The following is an 18,873-nucleotide window of genomic DNA, read 5'->3' on the forward strand; positions in this document are numbered from 1 at the left end:
CGTTCGAAGCTCGTGGACTAAGTAGAGGAGCAATGCTTGGGGCTCTATTCTCTCCCTGATTTGCTTGTCGATTAGCTACGTGGAATTCACACTTCAAAGGTATGATTATGTGTCTTGTATGTTATGCATGCGATCTTGGGATTAGGTGCTTTATGAATATGATTCATGTTTTTCGCTTTATAGTACCTATAAACTCCTACAGGTACACGCACCAACAATACATTTTAGCCTTGATTAGGTGGGAGTTTTTTCGAGAAGGATGGGTGCGGCTTAATACCGATGGTGCTTCGAAAGGGAATCAAGTCCAAGCTGGATTAGGTGGAGTATCGTGGTCAGAGAGGAGAACTCCATGAGCTTTTTTCTATGAATTGTGGAGTATGTTCTTGCACAAAAGCTGAATTGCTAGCTGTTTTGCGAGGTCTTTCCATAGCTTGTAATGGTGGTCATCGCAGAGTTCAAGTTACTATTGGTTTGGAGACTGTCTTGCGAATGCTGGTGGACCCTATTTCGACCACCTTTCCTTATATTCACTTTATTTGCAAATTCAAGTTCTTGATTACACGACGTGATTGGGAGATTACGAGTGGTCATAGGTGCAGAGAGGCTAACCAAGTTGATTGGTCGATCATTTTTTAGGAGATCCGAAAGGTCTTAAGCCGTTTTATTGGAGGACCTTAGGGGTGTTTCTAGGCCTAGGATGGTTCTAAATAATGCACCATGGTTATTGCTAAATGGTGCTTAGGTCTAGTAGTTAGGGCTGTTCTCTTCAACTTATTTTCAGTTCAGTTCAGTTCAACTCCAATAAGTTCAGTTTAGTTCAGTTCAGTTCGTATCTTAATTTCCTTCTCTTATAAAATATTCAGTTTAGTTCAGCTCCAATAAGTTCAGTTCAGTTCAGGCCCTTAGTAGTTTGTTTATATTCTGTTGGTTATTTGTTTTTTCTTTAGTTTGTTTGTTCTTCCTTTTTGGGATTTGTCCCTCGTTTTCACAAAATAAATAAATAAATAAATAAAATAAAGTGAATGAGCTTAGTTAGTTATGCTTACTACCATATCTATTCCTTTTTGTATTTTTTTTCTTTTTGCTTATGTTGCATTGGATTTTGTCATTTAATGTGGAAGCTTTAAAATAGTTTGAATCGCCTATGTACTATAGTGTTGTAACTGTTGTCCACTTGCTCCTCATCTTTTATGGTATAATTTCCTATTGTAGATAAGTCATTTATCTCAATATGCTATTGGGAATTCGGGGTCCATAAAGTTGTAACCGAAACAATTATTTTAGATAACATGATCTTTAACTCTATGTAATTATGAAACTTAGATTCACAAAATTTTACAAAAGTCATATCGACTTAATTGCATAATTAGTTACATAATCGGTTAGTTCTAACTACTCGAAAAAGTTAAAGAACATATAAGATTATTGTTTTGCTTACTTTTTCTTAAATTGTCCACCATTTGCCGAGTGCAACAATGTGATTCTCACATGATCCCATCTTAATGTCTTTTCCTAATCTATAATATTCGTCCAAGTTATACACGTACTCCATATATAACTTTTCCAGTTGGTTTTTTTTTTTTTTTTAATTTTTTTTTTGTTATTATTTTTGATCATATCTCTTATCAAACTGTTGTTCGACCTTTATAATAACCTTATTATACCACCAACTTTTGCAGAAAGACTGCGTGATTTATTCTCTGAATGGACCTCTTCAATACCAACATTACAAAATATCCATCAATAGTTGTTCCATTAATACAAGTTGTTTTTTATATCTTTACTAACTCATTAATCTAGAGACAAACAACTCATACGGAAAGAAAATTTAAAAGAAGCGGGCGAATCTTCAACCCAAAATGACCTGAACTGATGCAACTTGATTAAATTCATTTACAATGAACGTGACCAAACCCAATAACGATTCTTGTTTATGATCAACCTAGTGTGAACACGAGGAACATGTAGTATAAATGAATCGGCTAGTTTAAAGACTCAACATGCAACTCTGCAAGCTACATTTTGAGTTGAAAGTACTTGACCTGATTATAAGTGACCCAACCATCCGAATCCATACAATGAATTGACTAATTTGAATACTCTACATGCAACTCTATAGGTCGCATTTTAACTCGGAAAATAGTTGATCTAATCAAAACTGACCCGACCATCCGAATTCATACCAATAAATGTGAGAGATGCAGGCATCTTGCACCGCTTTAAAGCGTATATAAACATCAAAATTGACCTCAGTCGCTCCCTTCTTCAGTTCTTGTCTCTCTAAAGAATCGCTGCTTCTTTGAAAATCCTCTGAAACGGTTTACTTCAGTTCCAGGTTACGTTAATTTCATACATTTCTACTGTCAATTTTCGTCCTAATTTTAATAAAAATTAATAATTTTTTGTCAGTTTTTCTTCAATTTCATCTCAATTATACTATGCTCTTGGATTCTATATAATCTCATTTAATCATTTGGTGAGTAAAATTGAAACTTGAATTGGAATCTGGGGTTTATGCGAGAATTCTTGATGATTAATCGTAGAATTGCGGAAATTTGATATTGTAGACGACATTGTTATTCAATTTTGATAGTGTAGTGTTGAATTTTGGGTTTTAATGGGTAATGTCGTATTACCCAAATGGCTAAAGGAATTGCCGTTAGCACCGGAATTCCGACCGACTGATACCGAATTCGCTGACCCAATTGCTTATATATCGAAAATTGAGAAAGAAGTTGGTGCTTTTGGTATATGTAAAGTGATTCCTCCATTGCCAAAACCATCAAAAAGATATGTTTTTGATAAACTAAACAAAACCCTTTTGAGAACTCGCGAATTGGGTTTGGATGTGAATTTGAAAGAAACCGTTGATTCGTTGAAGAGGGTAAATCAGGACAAGAAGCATGAGGTTGAGAATAGAGCTGTATTCACTACTAGGCAACAAGAATTGGGGAAAGAGGCAAAGAGAGGCAAGGGTGGGGTTGATGTGTCACAACCGGCGGCACAAAAGCAAGTATGGCAAAGTGGGGAGTTATACACACTGGAACAGTTTGAATCTAAGTCAAAAGCGTTTAGTAGGAGTGTGTTAGGTTCAGTGAAGGAAGTTACTCCTTTAACTATTGAGGCATTGTTTTGGAAAGCCGCTTCAGAGAAGCCTATATATATTGAATATGCAAATGATGTTCCAGGTTCTGGTTTTGGTGAACCAGAGGGATTTTTGGGTCACTTCCGTGCTTGTAATAAGAGGAAGAGAATGTGTGGTCCAAGTCCTGGAGGTAGATCCTACTTGAGGCAACAGGGTGTAAACAAGGAAGCAAGTCCGTGTGCTGGGGTAGAAGGTGAAGAACTAGTGCCGAGTTCAAATCCACTGGAAGCATTAGAAAAGAAATATATTGATTTGGAAGAAGCATCATCACCAGATGATATTCCTCAATCTACTAAGCAGAGAGACCTATGTGCTGATGCTGAACTCGAAGGAACTGCAGGATGGAAGTTATCAAACTGTCTTTGGAACCTACAAGTAATTGCTCGCTCTGCTGGATCACTTACTCGTTTTATGCTGGATGATATTCCTGGTGTTACATCACCAATGGTATACATTGGTATGTTGTTCAGCTGGTTTGCCTGGCATGTTGAAGATCATGAACTTCATAGCTTGAATTTTCTGCATACGGGTTCACCAAAGACATGGTATGCAATTCCGGGGGAGCATGCATTTGCTTTTGAGGATGTTATACGTAAACAGGCTTATGGAGGAGATATGGACCACTTGGGTACGTCATTTTTATATTTGTAGTATTTTGACTTGCTGTTAGTGTTACTCATTCAGGAGTCAGTGATGGTATCCCATGAAGTCATTAATCTATCCTAGTATAGTGATCCCATGATCAGATTGTCCGGCAGATTGGTGTATGTAGTAACTGAGTGTTGGCCTGTTGGCTAACACTATTTGGTTCTGGATGACATAGCTTGCATAGGTAGTTGGCTCTAATAAATTATGGGAGTGATTAATTTTGAATTGTTGGTGATGGATACTGGTCAGTATTATTAACCGTCTAAAACTGAGATATGTGAGAAAATGAATGTCTCATGCTGACAAAGACAGTATGGAATTAGAGAGTGATGTACCTCTCTTCTATTAACTTTCACTTGGTTTAAGAGAAGCTAGATTTTTATGTTATATGACTATCATAACTAGTTGAGATTTTCTTGGAGCAGTGATCATTATATTATAAACATTCTCGAAGTTTATGATGTTATGAAGAGCTTGAAGCAAATTCTTTGTTTGAAATAGGCAATCCTTTCTCTTTTATTGACATCTATTATAGGGTCTTTCCGGGTTGATGGTAGTTGTGTTTTTTTTTTTTTTTTTCTTTTTTCTTTTCCTTTTGATCCATCTGTTGAGAATAATGGTTTGAAAACATTAGCGGTGATTATATAAGCTCATAATGGGCCAGAAAGTGTGTCTAATAATGGGATGCATTTGAAATACACTTAGGTGGATTACCTATATATAAAAGGAGTACTAAGTACCAAGTGTTTCTTCTATTTATGGGTGATAGGTCTGTTGTGGTGGTGGTGGAATAGAGTGCTATGTGGACTAAACTAGTGGGAAACCATGTTGAGGTATAGTTAAGAGAGAGAGTGTATAAGTAATCTGAGTTTGGGCAGTCAAATCTTTGTTATGAATCCAACGTGACCGGAAGGGAGAAAGGATAAGTACCAAGAGTTTGCTAAAGGAGAAAAATAGTGAAAGAGGACACAATAGGATCAACCAAGATTTTGTCGGAGGAGAAAAAATTGAAAGAGGGGGATAGAGCAGACATTAAATAAGTTACAGAAAGGACATATAGAGGGCAGCATAGAGAAGAGGCTAATAGAGAAGAAGTGATTAAAAGATAAAGAAGTGAGGAAAACAATTAGGTATTTGAGTTTCTTAATCTTCTAAATCATACATTCTGTCCAATTAATTCAATACTAATTCAGATTATGTTTGTTTTTGTTTCTTTTAAGCTGAATTTTTTTTTATCCTCCATCAATTAGTATAGATGAATTTGTTTCACAAATTTTGTGTAAAATAACTCTTAAAATAAAAGTTGCTTGTTTTTGTGGTTTTGAGATTTTTGATTGTATAACATCAAGCAAAATTTGCTGTACAAGCATTGTTTAAAATAGTCCCCATCCAAAAATGTTGATATATGAAGAAAAAAAATGCCGCCAACCTTGAATCACAAAGGAAAAGCCATTGACAGACTAGGATTGAAAATTCTATACTAATATCACAAAGAAAGCTAATGGGATTTTTGTCCCATTATGTATTTATATTAGTCTTGATAACATATTTAACCTAAAACATGATAAATTGATAAATTATGTCCCTTAAAATTGTACATGGAGGGTCATGATTCAGATTATGTTTGTTTTAATCTCTATATGATAGGTGCTGGGGAATGCATGGTGGGTCTTGATCTATGATATGTGAACTGTGAAGCTATGGTTGCACACCTTTATGGTATTTTGTTGGTTCGTGCTTGATGTCACATTTTTGTGAAGCACTACTTCGTGGTGGCTCTGCATTGGTAATTCATTTTGGCATAAATAGTGGTGCACTTAGGATCATAAGTTTGTAACCCCAATCTACTAAATCAAGGCAGAGAAACCCTATCTTTAGTGTCACAAATTGGCTTCGTGCATGCCAGCCTGCCAGGGCAATTTTTTTTGTGGTTGTGATATTTGGTGAGAATGGAGCAGTATTATGGGCAGATGAGTTTGGCTGTAGCGACTGTGCATGATTTAAGAGGTTTTTAAAACATTTTATTATGCATCCTAATACCCATGGCTCAATTCCATGCTGAATACCAAATAGCAATGAAACCAATGCTCATCTTTGGGCCTTGAATATAACTCCTAGCATGTTATAGTTTTCCAAGTGTAAGTAAATTTATTCAAATGAGTCACTACAAGCCTATAACATTAATATGTGACTCCCTCCTAAGACTTACACACTTGCCAATGCTTAACTTTGAGCCTTTATTATCTATCAATTAAAATCATGAAAAGTTGATTTGTTGAAATTCTTGAAAACATACATGTAGATAAATCTTTGAATAACTTATATGCTAACAATTGATATTATATGTGATTAGAAATATTATGGTCAAAGAAAAATATGTGAATAGTGGAGAAGTCAACATGTTGCATTTAACCTGAAACAGAGGTAGTACATGAAAATTCTCATTAATTTGATTGATTTGAACACTGATGCTCCATCACTCCATCAGTCATGACAAAGAAAAGACCACACCGTATTCTCAAAGAATTTGGAGCTGTGTTGGCATTTTTCCCCTCTTGTTGGCTTTTTTTAAAAAAATTATTGGTTTTGATTGAGATGGTACGCTTTATGTTTGAGATGTAATCTCTATTGGACAACCGACAACCTACAAATGAATGACATGGAGTTGGTTATTGCTTTTACATTACCAACTGATATCCATTTTTCTATCTTCTTGTATGGATTCTCTTATTGGTTAAATTCTATACTATTGTAACTCAGGTAGTTGTCTCTTGCGCAGCTGCATTAAAAATTCTTGGAGAGAAAACCACTCTTTTGTCACCTGAGATGGTGGTTGCTTCTGGTATTCCATGTTGCAGGTATGTTTATTTTATAAATTTGAAGCTCTGATGGCAAGATCAAGTTCTAGTGGTTTCGCCTACTTTGTTTTTTGTATGTTTTATTCTTGAAGCTATATATGTTACAAATTGCTGCCCATCTTTTTTTTTTTTGTTTTTTTTTTTTTTTAAAATTTTATTTTAGTATTAAATTGTATGCATCTTTTGTAGGTTGGTACAAAACCCTGGTGAATTTGTAGTGACGTTTCCAAGGGCTTATCATTTAGGATTCAGTCATGGTAATTACTTTACAAAATTGTTTATAGATCATTGCAAATTATATGTTGTTGACATCAGCATAAGTTTCCAACCATGTAAAATCCTAATTACTCAGTAGCTTTTCCAGAAAATATGTACCCTGTTTTGTGTCTCTAATGAATTATTTTGTGGCTATAACTTATTCATGTTTAATCCACAGAATATTACGTTATAATTCAACGTGGTGAGTTTTTAGCTTGTGTATGACTGTGCTCTACATTTCCACCATGCCACCAAGTTACCTCCGTAAATGCTGTAGATTATTGCCTTGTCATATTCATTGTTTTTTGCGAGTTATTAACAATACTTGTACGTAAGGAAAATTAATTATTGTAAGAGTATCGTATTATAGTGAGCTATGTGGAGGTTACAATGAAGAAACAAATGATCTGTGTTTGTAACGTCTCTAATACCTTTGTCTCTTGATGCATCAGCTGGATGTGTTTGATAATGTGTTGAGTTGCTGACTTTCATATCATGTGAGGAAGATAGTGGTGGGTGGGGGTGGGGGTGGGAATAACACAAGCCAATATAATGATGCAACAATGTATAAGTTGAATGAAAAGTAAGTATACTATTAAAGGAGTGGGGTGGGTTGGAGGGCATTAAGGGAGCACAACTGCACTAGTCAACTAAGTGATGCAGTAATGTACAAACACATTAGGAGAATATAAGTAAACACAAAGTCTGGCCTCTGTTTTCTCTTTTCATGGTTACTTTGTAATTTAGTTATCTTATACTTATCTTCATATATCCTATACCTTTGGGCAGATGATTGGCCTCTCATAAATAACCCCTCTGTGATTCCATTGAATCTGCTCGTTGTAATGTGTGTAGGTTTTAATTGTGGAGAAGCTGCTAACTTTGGCACACCTCAATGGCTCACCATAGCGAAGGACGCGGCAGTGCGGCGGGCTGTAATGGATCATTTGCCAATGCTCTCCCATCAACAACTGCTTTACTTATTGACTATGTCTTTTGTATTAAGGTCAGCAATGTTTTTAAAATTTTTTGTTTCCTCTGCATATACAATTGAGACATTGTTATGTACTCCTGTGTTTTTTTTTTTTAAAATTTATTTATTTTTGTAAGTGCCCCATAATACCAAGTTTATATCCGTGAAAAACAGAAATGTTTATCTCTGGGGTATTTTTGACTTTTTATTTATGAATGGTAGGGACACTTTTGGATTTTTCAACATTTTGTCATAATAAGAGACCCACCTTCTTCCTCTCCTCTAGGCTGTAGCTACTCCACCACCATCAACACTGTAGATGATCACTAGCACCACCAAACCAAATTTTGTCCCCATTACACGAGCACTAGCTACGGAAATCACCACCACCACTTTTAAGTTTCGTGGCCATAAAAGTTCCGGCGGTTAGAAAAAGCCTTTCCCTAAGGGTTTACTATGGGCCTAATTTATATATTTTGCTACTAGGGTGTCTTTTATTCAGCCAAGCCGGCCGCAAAGCGGCGAGATAGGTGGGTTGATCGGCATGGCCATGGGAGGGGAGGAGAGAGAATGAAATATTTTGGTTTGGTGGTGGAGTAGCTAGAGGAGTCGGAAATGAGGTGAGCTGTCACAATGAGATAAATGTGTTTGTTTCTTACGGATATAAACCTGGGAAGCTCAGTGCTTTATATCTAATGTTAAAGTCGTCTTGGTTTATAGTTTTCAAATATGGACTTTTTATAAACTTTAATTTTTGATAATTAAAGATATTATTGGTCAGAATTCTGCATTGGCAAATATGCTGGTCAAACTGGGGCACTTAAAAAAGACTGCGTGAGTAGTGGTCTAGATGGACTATATTAATCTGTTTTGAGTTCTTGTCACATCTCAAACAAAATAAGTCTAGATACAATGTTTTTTATTGCATTGAAAGGTCAAGATGAAAATAAAATATACCACACCATCCAGTGCTTTTGAGAAGCCAACAACAACAATGTCAAAGCTTTAATTGCCTGCTTGAACCAAATATCTTTATCTTTGGTGGTCGTCAACAAAGTTCCTCGTCCTCCATTCATTTCTATTAAGTGCTATATGCCTTTAAGAAGCCAACAACAACAATGTCAAGGCTTTAATCCCTATCAGATGGGATTGCCTCTTGAACCAAATATCTTTATCTTTGGTGGTCGTCAACAAAGGTCCTCATCCTCTATTTATTTCTATCAAATGCTATATACTCTTTAAGACTAAAGAGGGTATATTTATATAACCATATATGTTAAAAAGTGGGAGGCATTTTTAATTTTATCCCAGTAATCACATAGTGGCTCTTTTGGATCTTTGACTAGAAAGGAGTTTTTTTAGCACTTCACTCTATTCTGTTTTTGGCAAGTCCTTTTTTTATTACCTTACCCGCTTACTCCACAATACTTACCTTTGCACTCACTCTTTTACTTTATCCACCATTTTCTTACACCCATCGTTACACCTTTCCACTTACCCTTACTTACTTTATCCACCTTTTTCTTATACCTAACCAACTTATTACACTCTCTCTAATACTACACTTTCTCTGTTTAATTACATCACCCATCTTTTTGCAGTTTTTCCCCTTAATTCTTGTGCAAAAAGTAAATGTTTAAACATTATGAATTAGGAGTAATAAGTATTAATAGACACTTTAATGAGATGAAAGCTCTATAGTAATCTAAAACTTTACAAATGCCTTTTAAATTTTAATCAGGTGTTCTATGTTTAAACTCACATGTTTTAAATCTAAAACTAGATGTTTTATTACAACTCTTATTTTATAAATCTAAGATAAGATGTTCTAAATTAGTACTCATCTTTTATAAATCTCAAATTAGATGTTCCAATTTTTTACTCATATGTCTTAACTCTGGTTTTCTTAGTTTTAAACCAATTGTTCTAAATTTTAAATCATTTATTCTAAATTTTTAAGTTTATCAACAAGAATAATTCAACCTTTGCCCCCTTCTCCCAAAATAATCCAACCTTTTGATTAACCTTGAATAATCCTAAGTTTACTATTTATTTTCTAATAGCAAGCCTATTTAATTTTATTCCCCTTCCTCAATATCATTGATGTAAAACTCCAACCATTAACAATGGCCTTCCTCTCTCTCTCTCTCTCTCCTTTTCACCTCCCTGAACTTTCCCGCCACCACCTCACCCCTGTCAACCTATCCGATTTCCCTGTCAACCAGCCCGCCCCACTACCCCCCCCCCCCCCCTCCCTCCAATCAGCTCACTACCACAATGTGAACCACACTCTATTTTAATTGATTTGGGGCTGAATTTAAGCTATTTGTAGACTGCTTGTGGACTGAATTGGTTTCCTTGGAGCATGGCATTGCTTGAATTGTTGATTGCCCGTCTAGATTGAATGGTGGCAGAATAGATGCGTGTGGGTGCTGCCGACCTGCCGTGGGTTGTTGCGGCAGTGGGATGAGGATGGTACAGGCGGCAACCTATGGAGAGTGTAGCTGCCACTGTGGACGGGCCGCTGTTGTGCAGGGAGGTGCGTCAAGTTGGTGGTGTGGTGGCGTGGCTCAGTTTGGTGGTTGCTGCCAGCTGTTTTATGGTGTTGCTGGTGGCAATAGAAGGCCGGGCTGCTGCGTGATTGATGTTGGGTGGCTGGAGTGTGGTGGTGGATGGGGTTAATGGTGGCCATGAAAGGGGAGAAGAGAGATAGGAGCAGGATGAGCATGAGGGAGGAGAACAAAGGATTTTTTTTTTTTTTTTTGATTTATAATTATTATTAGAATTAAAAGATTAAATAAATAATAATATGACCAGTTAGGATGTGACACGTGGATGGTAACCGGTTATAATAGGTAGGGAGACCTGCTAGGGTTGTTAGGAGAAAATGGGTAGTAAACTTAGGATTATGCAGGGTTATCAAAAGGTTGGATTATTTTGAGAGAACACAGCAAAGTTTGAATTATTCTTGTTAAATATTCCAATTTTAAATCATATATGTGCAAAAAATTTGACTGAAATTCAATGTGCGTATTTTTTTGTGCATAATGAGCATAAATTTTCGTAAAAAGTAGTAAGTCGTAAATCTAAATTGCATATTTAGTAGAAATAATATGCATATTCATCCTTCTCATTATATATATGTTTAAGTTTGACATTAACTTTTACATTATAAAACAATAAGAAAATTTCATTAAAAATTTGGACCATCATAATATTTAGTTTAGACTAATATTAATTTGAACCTCAAAATTCGCAAATTACTTGAAATTAGGAAATTCTAATAAGTTTGTAATTACCTTGTTGCTTGTAGATGAGTAGGATGAGCAATTGAAAAAGATCAATGTGTAATTATGAATTTCTGATGACTTCGACAATTCTTTCTACACTGAAATTCAAACCACGAATGTATAATTGTTAATACTCGAAATTCACATGATAAAAGCTCGAAATCACAAATCTATACTTACCTTTTTCTTTCACGATATATGTTGGAGATTTCGCTGCTAATTTTTCTCCGTTGAATTTCATGTGACAATTCACGAAATCTAGGGTTTTTCTTTTTACAATTCAAAAATTTGGAGAAATTAGTATGTGTGTAGCCATTTTACTGCATATTATGAATAGTTGTGGGTAAACTTAGGATAAGTTTGAAAATTGTTGATGAAGGATAAAAACTATTGATGAAATTTGAAGAAATTTTTGAGGAATTTCAAGAGACAGAAAATGGGGGAATTTTGGAGAGAGAAAATTAGGGATGATGATATGATCTGATTTAGTGTGTAAGAAATATGTGATTAATTACCATTTTGCTTTAATGATAAGTGAATCTCAATCTTTAGATCTAAACTAATCTAGTGGTTTAGATTGTCTTATATAAGTAGAGTAAGACCTGTTAATTTGGGTCAACGGGTCGGGTTCGGGAAAGTTTTTGGGTCATTTGGGTAGAGTCGTTTGGGTCATTACAAAATGATACATGGATCAAATTGGGTCAATTTGGGTTACTTGGGTCAGGTTTGGGTTCTCTCTTTGTAACTTGTGTTCTGATTCGTGTCAAGTCGGGTTATCGGGTCGGGCCGGGAATTGATAGTTATGGTATTCTCACATACGAACCTATTCTTGGTATATATATATATATATATATATATATATATGTTGAATGATGATAATGATGGTGTGTGTTTGTGTGTGTGTCTCTATTTTGAGGCTGAATGGTTTCATGCTGTCTTATGTTTGTTTTTTATACTTGAAATCTAGCAGGGTCCCAAGAACTCTGCTTCCTGGTGCACGCAGCTCTCGTTTGAGAAATCGTTTGAAGGAAGAAAGAGAGCTGATGGTTAAAAAAGCTTTTATTGAAGATGTTCTCAAGGAAAATCATCTATTAAATACTCTACTAGGAAAAGAATCTGCATTTCGTGCTGTGTTATGGCACCCTGATTCACTTCCATCATTTGCCCAATACTCTCAAGCTGGAACTATTGTGGATGCTGCCCCCATAAAAGGTGTTGATATGTCTGTCCTGCCATATAAGGGTGTGAATGAGGATTTTCTCCAGCTAACCTCACATAGGAAAACTCCTAATGCCTTATGTCTGGATAGTAATGATATTTTGTGTGACTTTCAAGTTGACTCTGGAACCTTGGTGTGTGTTGCTTGTGGAATTCTTGGATATCCAATTATGTCAGTGGTTCAACCATCAAAGAAGGCATCAATGGAAAATTTATCTGCAGTGAAGATGAATGTATCTGGGGTGGTTGATATTTCAAGACAACCAGATTTGCGTCACATTCAATGCAGCACTAAGATCTTTCCTCCAGGTATGTCATCATAATCTTAATTAGTTATAGCATGATTGGGTTGAATTGCTTTTTTCCCTTAACTGCTATTATTCACTTGTTTGCAATAATGGTGAGTTACTACCTCCCCATTTCACTGGATGACCTCTTTCTTTATGTACGCGTACTTGATTGATAGTCCAATAGAATTCGTGTGATTTATTGCAGAAATTCAGTTTTATTGGCAGTCATTATGATATGTTTTTGCTAAAATATAAAAACCAAATGTCTTATAAAAATTTGTTTGAACTTGCATGGTGGTGAGCTAGTCAGCTGATTGCCTTTAAGTTTCTTCCTTTTTTTATTAGGCATTATTTATTTGGTAGCATTGGAAGGGCCGCATGGAATTGCCATGTCACTATAGAGTTAAGGATATAGATATATAGAGTACAAATAATAAATTTTTTACTGTAAGATATTGGACAAAAATATGTTTCCAAAATTTTATTACGATTTCTGTTTGCACACAATTTATTATACAAGGCTATTAGAGAGAGTGTTGATGTTGGAGTGGGTATAAGAAAAAAGGTGTATAAAGTTCTGGAAAGAGTGTAAAAACCAAAAAAGTTACGGAGTATTTTGTATGGAAAAGGTGGAAAAATTAAGGTTGTTGGTTGAATGAAATAGGTAGTAAATGAGGTTTGCCAAAATTTGATAAAGCAAAAAAATGTAAAGAACTTGGAGAAATAAAGATGTGAAGCATACAAATCTTTCTGGAAGGTATAGTTGATTTTAGGAAATAAAATGAACAATTGAACATCAGGGATCATTTGACAATAATAGATCAATAGAGTTTAGGAAAATTTTAAATATCTGTAAATAGGACTATAAAAATTTGTTAGTCTTACCTTCATTTTTTCCTAAAAAAAAAAAACGAAAATAAAAGAAAAAAAAGTATCTTTGTCTGAATAATTCAAAATCTTTTAATATTCATACCATTGGAAAGAGTTTAGGAAACTTATCAATAATTGAAAAAAAGACATTTATAATTTGTAAGCTAAGTTTACATTTTTTATAATAATTCAAAATCTTCTAATATTCATACTATTGGAAAGAGTTTGAAATATACTTTAAAATTAGATCGAATTATGATATATGATATGCAGAAGCAAGGATGTTTTGAATATAAGAAATGATGTCTCATAAGTATGTTAATCTACATATTTTTTATCGTGTACCACACAGGTCTAAAGGTAGTTTAAATGATTTCTTTATTTGGTACAGAGACCAATGATGATGAGACATGGGATACTTCTGGGTTTTTGAGACCAAGGATTTTCTGCTTGGAGCATGCTGTAAAAATTGAAGAGCTTTTAAGACCCAAAGGTGGAGCAAAGATGCTTGTAATCTGCCACTCTGGTAAGCCATTCTTTTGTGTTTCTGTATCATCACTGGTGCATAATATTGCTCTAAACCTTTCATCTGAACATAGTCAGCAAATTGTGGAGTTTTTACATGCTTGTGTTTTTTCAGTCTCACTAGTCTTGGTAGGGGTTTAGATCTGTACAAAGGGCCTCTCAAGATCATTTGAAGTGATGTTAAAGTAGCTCACTAGCATTTTTGCAAATAAGTGCGAATTGTGTTCGTGATGTTCGCACTTTCTTCTTGTTTCTTGCTTTGTTGATTTATGAACATGGGAACATTTTGTATTTTTATATCTAAAATTTGTGTCATATTTCTAGAGAGTTATCTTCTTTAACAGATTGTCTGGCATCAAAGCTTCAAACTTGAATAGTTGCAAATTTGCAATGACTTCCTTGCTTTTGACTTTTACCTCCTAATCTTTTGTTGCCTTTGTACTGCAGACTATCAAAAGTATAAGGCAAATGCTGTAGCTGTTGCTGAAGAACTGAGGACCTCATTTAATTATAAAGAGGTTCGATTTGATTCTGTCTCTCAGGAAGAACTGAATCTAATTGATATTGCAATTGATGAGAAGCTTAATGACTTCGAAGACTGGACATCAAAACTTGGAATCAACCTAAGGTTTAGTGTCAAGACCAGAAAAGATAGTCTCCCAAAGAAGATAGAGCATGCGCTGAATATTGACTATTTACTTTCCATTATGGCTCCTGATTCAAGAATTTCATATATCCAATGGTGTTCTAGAAAATCTCGGACAAAACGGAATTCAAACTGCAGAACTCTTGCTACAAATTGTAATGGCAATCTCTCAAAGAAGGATGAGATTATTCATGTTACCAGTTCTATGGAAAGTAAAGGAAAGGTACTTCTCCAATACTCTAGGAGGAAGTATAGGACTACAACAAGAACTTTTACTGGAGCAAAACATGCTTCTGAGTGTAGCTTGGCATGCCCAACAGGAGTGACTGATGCTGATCGTGGAAAGGTTAATGATCACAATGAGGACATTCCAGGGACTTCCTGTTTCAAGAGTTTGGAAAAACGATTTGAAGTATGTGGGGAAGTTGAGGCGCCTGCTCTGAACAGGGATCCTGTAATTAATGAAGCTTTAACATCTGCATCAAGTGTATTCAATGTGCTCAGAATTTCTGGGGAGACTGATAATGTTAATGAGCACTTGGATGCTGAGAATTATTCTAGTTTAATTGGTTCTGCAGGGATATCTAATAGTGCTAGAAAGGAGGTAGGAGGTGAATATGGCTGCATGGCTAAAGCAAGTGGTCATGCAATGTTGTGCATACCTGAAGAGCTAAATGATGATCAGATTACTGTAGTCCCAGACAACTCCCGCAATAAGCTTGAGGTTTATGCTAATGCAGCGAATAATGCGGGTCAGAGTGAGCCTTGCAAACATGGTACTACTACTGTGGAGGTAGATATGCATATCTTACCTAAGAATAACCTCACTGGTAGTTCTCACACTGGTGGGTGTGCTTCTTCATTGTTGAGCCTGCAGGAAAAACAGGAAATTAAATTGGCTACTGCAAAAATGAGTTCTAGGGATGGAAGTAAAAGAAGAAGAAAAGTAGAGCTGCAAACTGAAGCCCATAAAAACTTTATAAAAAGTCCATGTGAAGGTTTAAGGCCTAGGAAGAATCGAAACGATTTAGTTCACACACTTGATAGCAATGTTGCTGAACTAAAGGAAGAAAAGCCCCCGACTAAGAAACTTAAGAAATCTTCAGGCAGAGCTTCCTGCAATCAAGTGCTAGATGATAAAACTTCTTACAGATGTAGTCGTGAGGGTTGTCAAATGACATTTAGGATGAAGGTTGATCTCTTATCACACAAAAACAATAAATGCCATCAAAGAGGATGCGGGAAGAAGTTCAGATCCCATAAATCTGTGGTTCTTCATCAACGAGTTCATGACGATGAGAGGCCTCTAAAGTGCTCATGGACAGGCTGCACTATGACTTTCAAATGGGCATGGGCTAGGACTGAGCACATGAGACTACACACTGGTGAACGTCCATATCAGTGCAAGATAGAAGGGTGTGGCCTTACTTTCAGGTTTGTGTCCGACTTTAGTCGCCACAGGCGGAAATTTGGGCATCATTTTACACCTGCTTCATGATGCATATTTTATGCATTTGATGAAAGCTAGTCTGCTTAGTGAAGGATGATGCCAAGTTGGCTAATAGCAAGATGTACAAAGAGTAGTTATAGCCTTTATAGGTTTGAACGTGATTATTGAGGATTAGGGTGTTAAATCTTTCATTCTTCTCCAGTACATGATTTAAATTATATCTTTTTTTTTTTTTTTTGTTTTTGGGGGGGGGGGGGGGGGGGGGGGGGGGGTGGTGGTGGTTCTTAATTTTGGGTTCTCATGAACTAAAAAAATTGTTTCATGGGCTATAAAATTTATTGGGTAGTAGCTTTTAGCAATTTGATTCAAACACTACTTTATTTTTTTTGACAACCAAACACTACTTGAAATAAATAAAGTTTTGAAAATCATACCATTTAAAAGGAAAAATTGGTTTTAATAATGGAAAAATACACTTTAATAATCCCAACTTTGCCCAATTTACTTTAAATAATCCTAACTTTTGATTATTTTGCAATAATCCCAACTTTAACATGTGTTTTTTTTTATTCAATCCCCATTACCGGTACCTATAGAAAGGGCTAAATTTTTTGTAAAAAAATTAAATTCTCATGTGTCGCTTGTTTATTAGTTTTTTTAAAAAAAATTTAATAAGTTTATTTAAAAAAAAAAGAAACTTATTTTAAAAAAAGGAAAAAAAATCGAAGGCCCCGGTAATTTCTGGTGATGGCCACGACCTTTGGTTCGTACCTAGCCATGACCACCACCGGTGGTCACGACTTACGACCTCCCTAGCCCAGCCCTACTTCGTACCCAGACTCTCGATTTTCGGCCCCCATAGCTAATTTGCGACGCCGTGACCCTTACTTCCCCCACCGCAACCTAGCTTCGAAACCAATTCTTTGTGTCTTGGGAGTTTGCGATCGATTTTTTCGAAGGTGAGGAATGGAGGAGGTTGGTTTCTGGATTGAGGGAAAGGAAAGGAGACCGGCTTCGGTGTTGTGGGAAAGGATGGGGCTCCGATTTCGGCAGTGTGGGAAGGGGGCTATGTTTTCGGCGATGTAGTGCTAGTGGGGTTTATGTTATTGTTGAGGTAAGAGATGAAGCAAGACTGCTTGTTGCTAGGGCCGGCAAACAGGTCGGGTTGGGTCGAGTTCAGGTCGACCTGTTTACATAAACAGGATAAACAGGTCAGGACCCACAGGTCAAAAATACAACCTGAACCCGACCTGATTTTAAACGGATTGACCTAAACCCAACCCGTCTTGACCTGTTTTTTTTTTTTTTTTTTTTTTATTTTTATTATTATTATTTATTTTTAATTTTAAATAACCCTGTAATTTTCTTAACTTGTAATCTTTTTAAATAACCATTAAACCTGTAATTTTTTTAAATTAACCTGATATTCTTTTTTTAAAATAAACATGTAACATGTAACTGTATAAAATGCAAATTCAAACTTCAAAGCCACAGATATACACCAGAGTTCCAAAATACTTCCAAAGTTCCACATAGTTGGCAAATAAAGGTTTAAGCTAAAAGCTGAAAACATGTCCAAAAGACCACCAAAATACTTCATAAAACAACTATTTTTCAATAAATAAACACTACAAATCAGGTTTGATTCCCCATGGCAGCTGCTAGACTTTGAAGACTTGAAGTGCACTTTTCCAAGGACTTGGTGTATCATCCGCTATCAGCCATCTGTTGATAAAGAATAAATTAAATACATAATTAAGCTTACTCTACCAAAATACCAAATGCAGACTTAGAATCACATAATCAGATTAAGAAATCAAATGAAATCGCATAATCTCACTGATAAACTCATGAAAAATATTGGAAAAAACAAGTAACCTCACTCATAATCAGACTTAGAACTGCAAAATCTCACTCATAAGCAAACTTAAAAGTGCATGAAAATATCAAATGGATTTAGATTAGTAAGATGATGAACAAAATCATAAACGCACATTTGGTCACATAAGCACTCATGAACGCAGGCTATAAATGCATAAATAGAGTGAAAAAATCGCATACACAAAACGCATAAATAGAGAATGAAAAAATCGCATACACAAAATCGCATAACAAACGAACTTAAATCAGATTAAAAGAAGTAAATTGAAGAACTTAAATCGCAAACAAGTAAACGCTTAAAAACAAAAAGAATGTTGAGATGAAATTGATGAATTAAAACGCATAAAATCAAAACAAAATTAAGTAAAGAGAATGAATTAACAATTATTACCTTTGAGAATGTTGAGATGAAGATTCACGAGCTTCAATCAACAATTTTCATAGAAAAAAAATGAAAATAAGAGAGAAGAGAGAGGAAAGACAGAGGAGAGTGAAAGAGAATGAGTGATGAGGAAAGCGGCATGCTACTGGTAAGAAAGGTTAGGGTTTTTCTTTTGTCATTAGATGATTTGGGTTTAGCCCATACTTTAATATTAGGGTGTAAAATCAGGGCTGGTAAACAGGTTTAAGCGGGTTGGGTTCGGGTTGACTCGACCTGAAACCGACTCGATTAATTAAACTGGTTTAGGCGGGTTGGTTTTGTGTTGGGATTTTCAACCTGAACCCGGCCTATTTAACTTGAGGTTGGGTTCGGGTTGACCCAATTACATAAACGAGTTGAAAAACTCTCTCAAAACCCGTTAATTTCGGGTTGGGTTCGG

At 35.6% G+C, this 18,873-nt stretch overlaps 1 protein-coding gene and 1 long non-coding RNA gene across 3 annotated transcripts; one reads left to right on the forward strand and one right to left on the reverse strand.

Moving 5' to 3' along the window:
- Positions 1-2,237: 2,237 nt before the first annotated feature.
- Positions 2,238-16,362, forward strand: LOC145562391 (lysine-specific demethylase ELF6-like). Of its 2 annotated transcripts, none has more exons than XM_081622653.1 (7): positions 2,238-3,773; positions 6,573-6,651; positions 6,841-6,908; positions 7,765-7,915; positions 12,140-12,699; positions 13,942-14,076; positions 14,523-16,362. In XM_081622653.1, exons 1-7 carry the CDS (start codon positions 2,618-2,620, stop codon positions 16,217-16,219), a joined length of 3,846 nt encoding a protein of 1,281 aa, XP_081478779.1. In that variant the 5' UTR covers positions 2,238-2,617; the 3' UTR covers positions 16,220-16,362. The 2 variants fall into 2 exon arrangements, with proteins under 2 accessions (XP_081478779.1, XP_081478780.1); XM_081622654.1 differs by having other exon boundaries at positions 12,143-12,699.
- Positions 16,363-17,678: 1,316 nt separating this feature from the next.
- On the reverse strand, positions 17,679-18,606 carry LOC145563870 (uncharacterized). Its single transcript, XR_014094645.1, has 2 exons — positions 18,444-18,606; positions 17,679-17,896 (listed from the first exon to the last, which is right to left on the reverse strand). It is a non-coding gene; the product is annotated as an uncharacterized LOC145563870 (long non-coding RNA).
- Between the last annotated feature and the right edge of the window lie 267 nt (positions 18,607-18,873).

The sequence above is a fragment of the Chenopodium album genome, chromosome 10, assembly GCF_948465745.1.
Source record: "Chenopodium album chromosome 10, dcCheAlbu1.1, whole genome shotgun sequence".
Lineage (NCBI taxonomy): Eukaryota > Viridiplantae > Streptophyta > Magnoliopsida > Caryophyllales > Amaranthaceae > Chenopodium > Chenopodium album.

Excerpts from the sequence above, each read along its gene's own strand:
- LOC145562391 (XM_081622653.1), top strand. The coding sequence starts at position 2,618 with ATGGGTAATGTCGTATTACCCAAATGGCTAAAGGAATTGCCGTTAGCA. Across the intron at positions 3,774-6,572 it reads AGGAGATATGGACCACTTGG|CTGCATTAAAAATTCTTGGA; the intron begins GTACGTCATTTT and ends TCTCTTGCGCAG. Across the intron at positions 6,909-7,764 it reads TCATTTAGGATTCAGTCATG|GTTTTAATTGTGGAGAAGCT; the intron begins GTAATTACTTTA and ends TAATGTGTGTAG.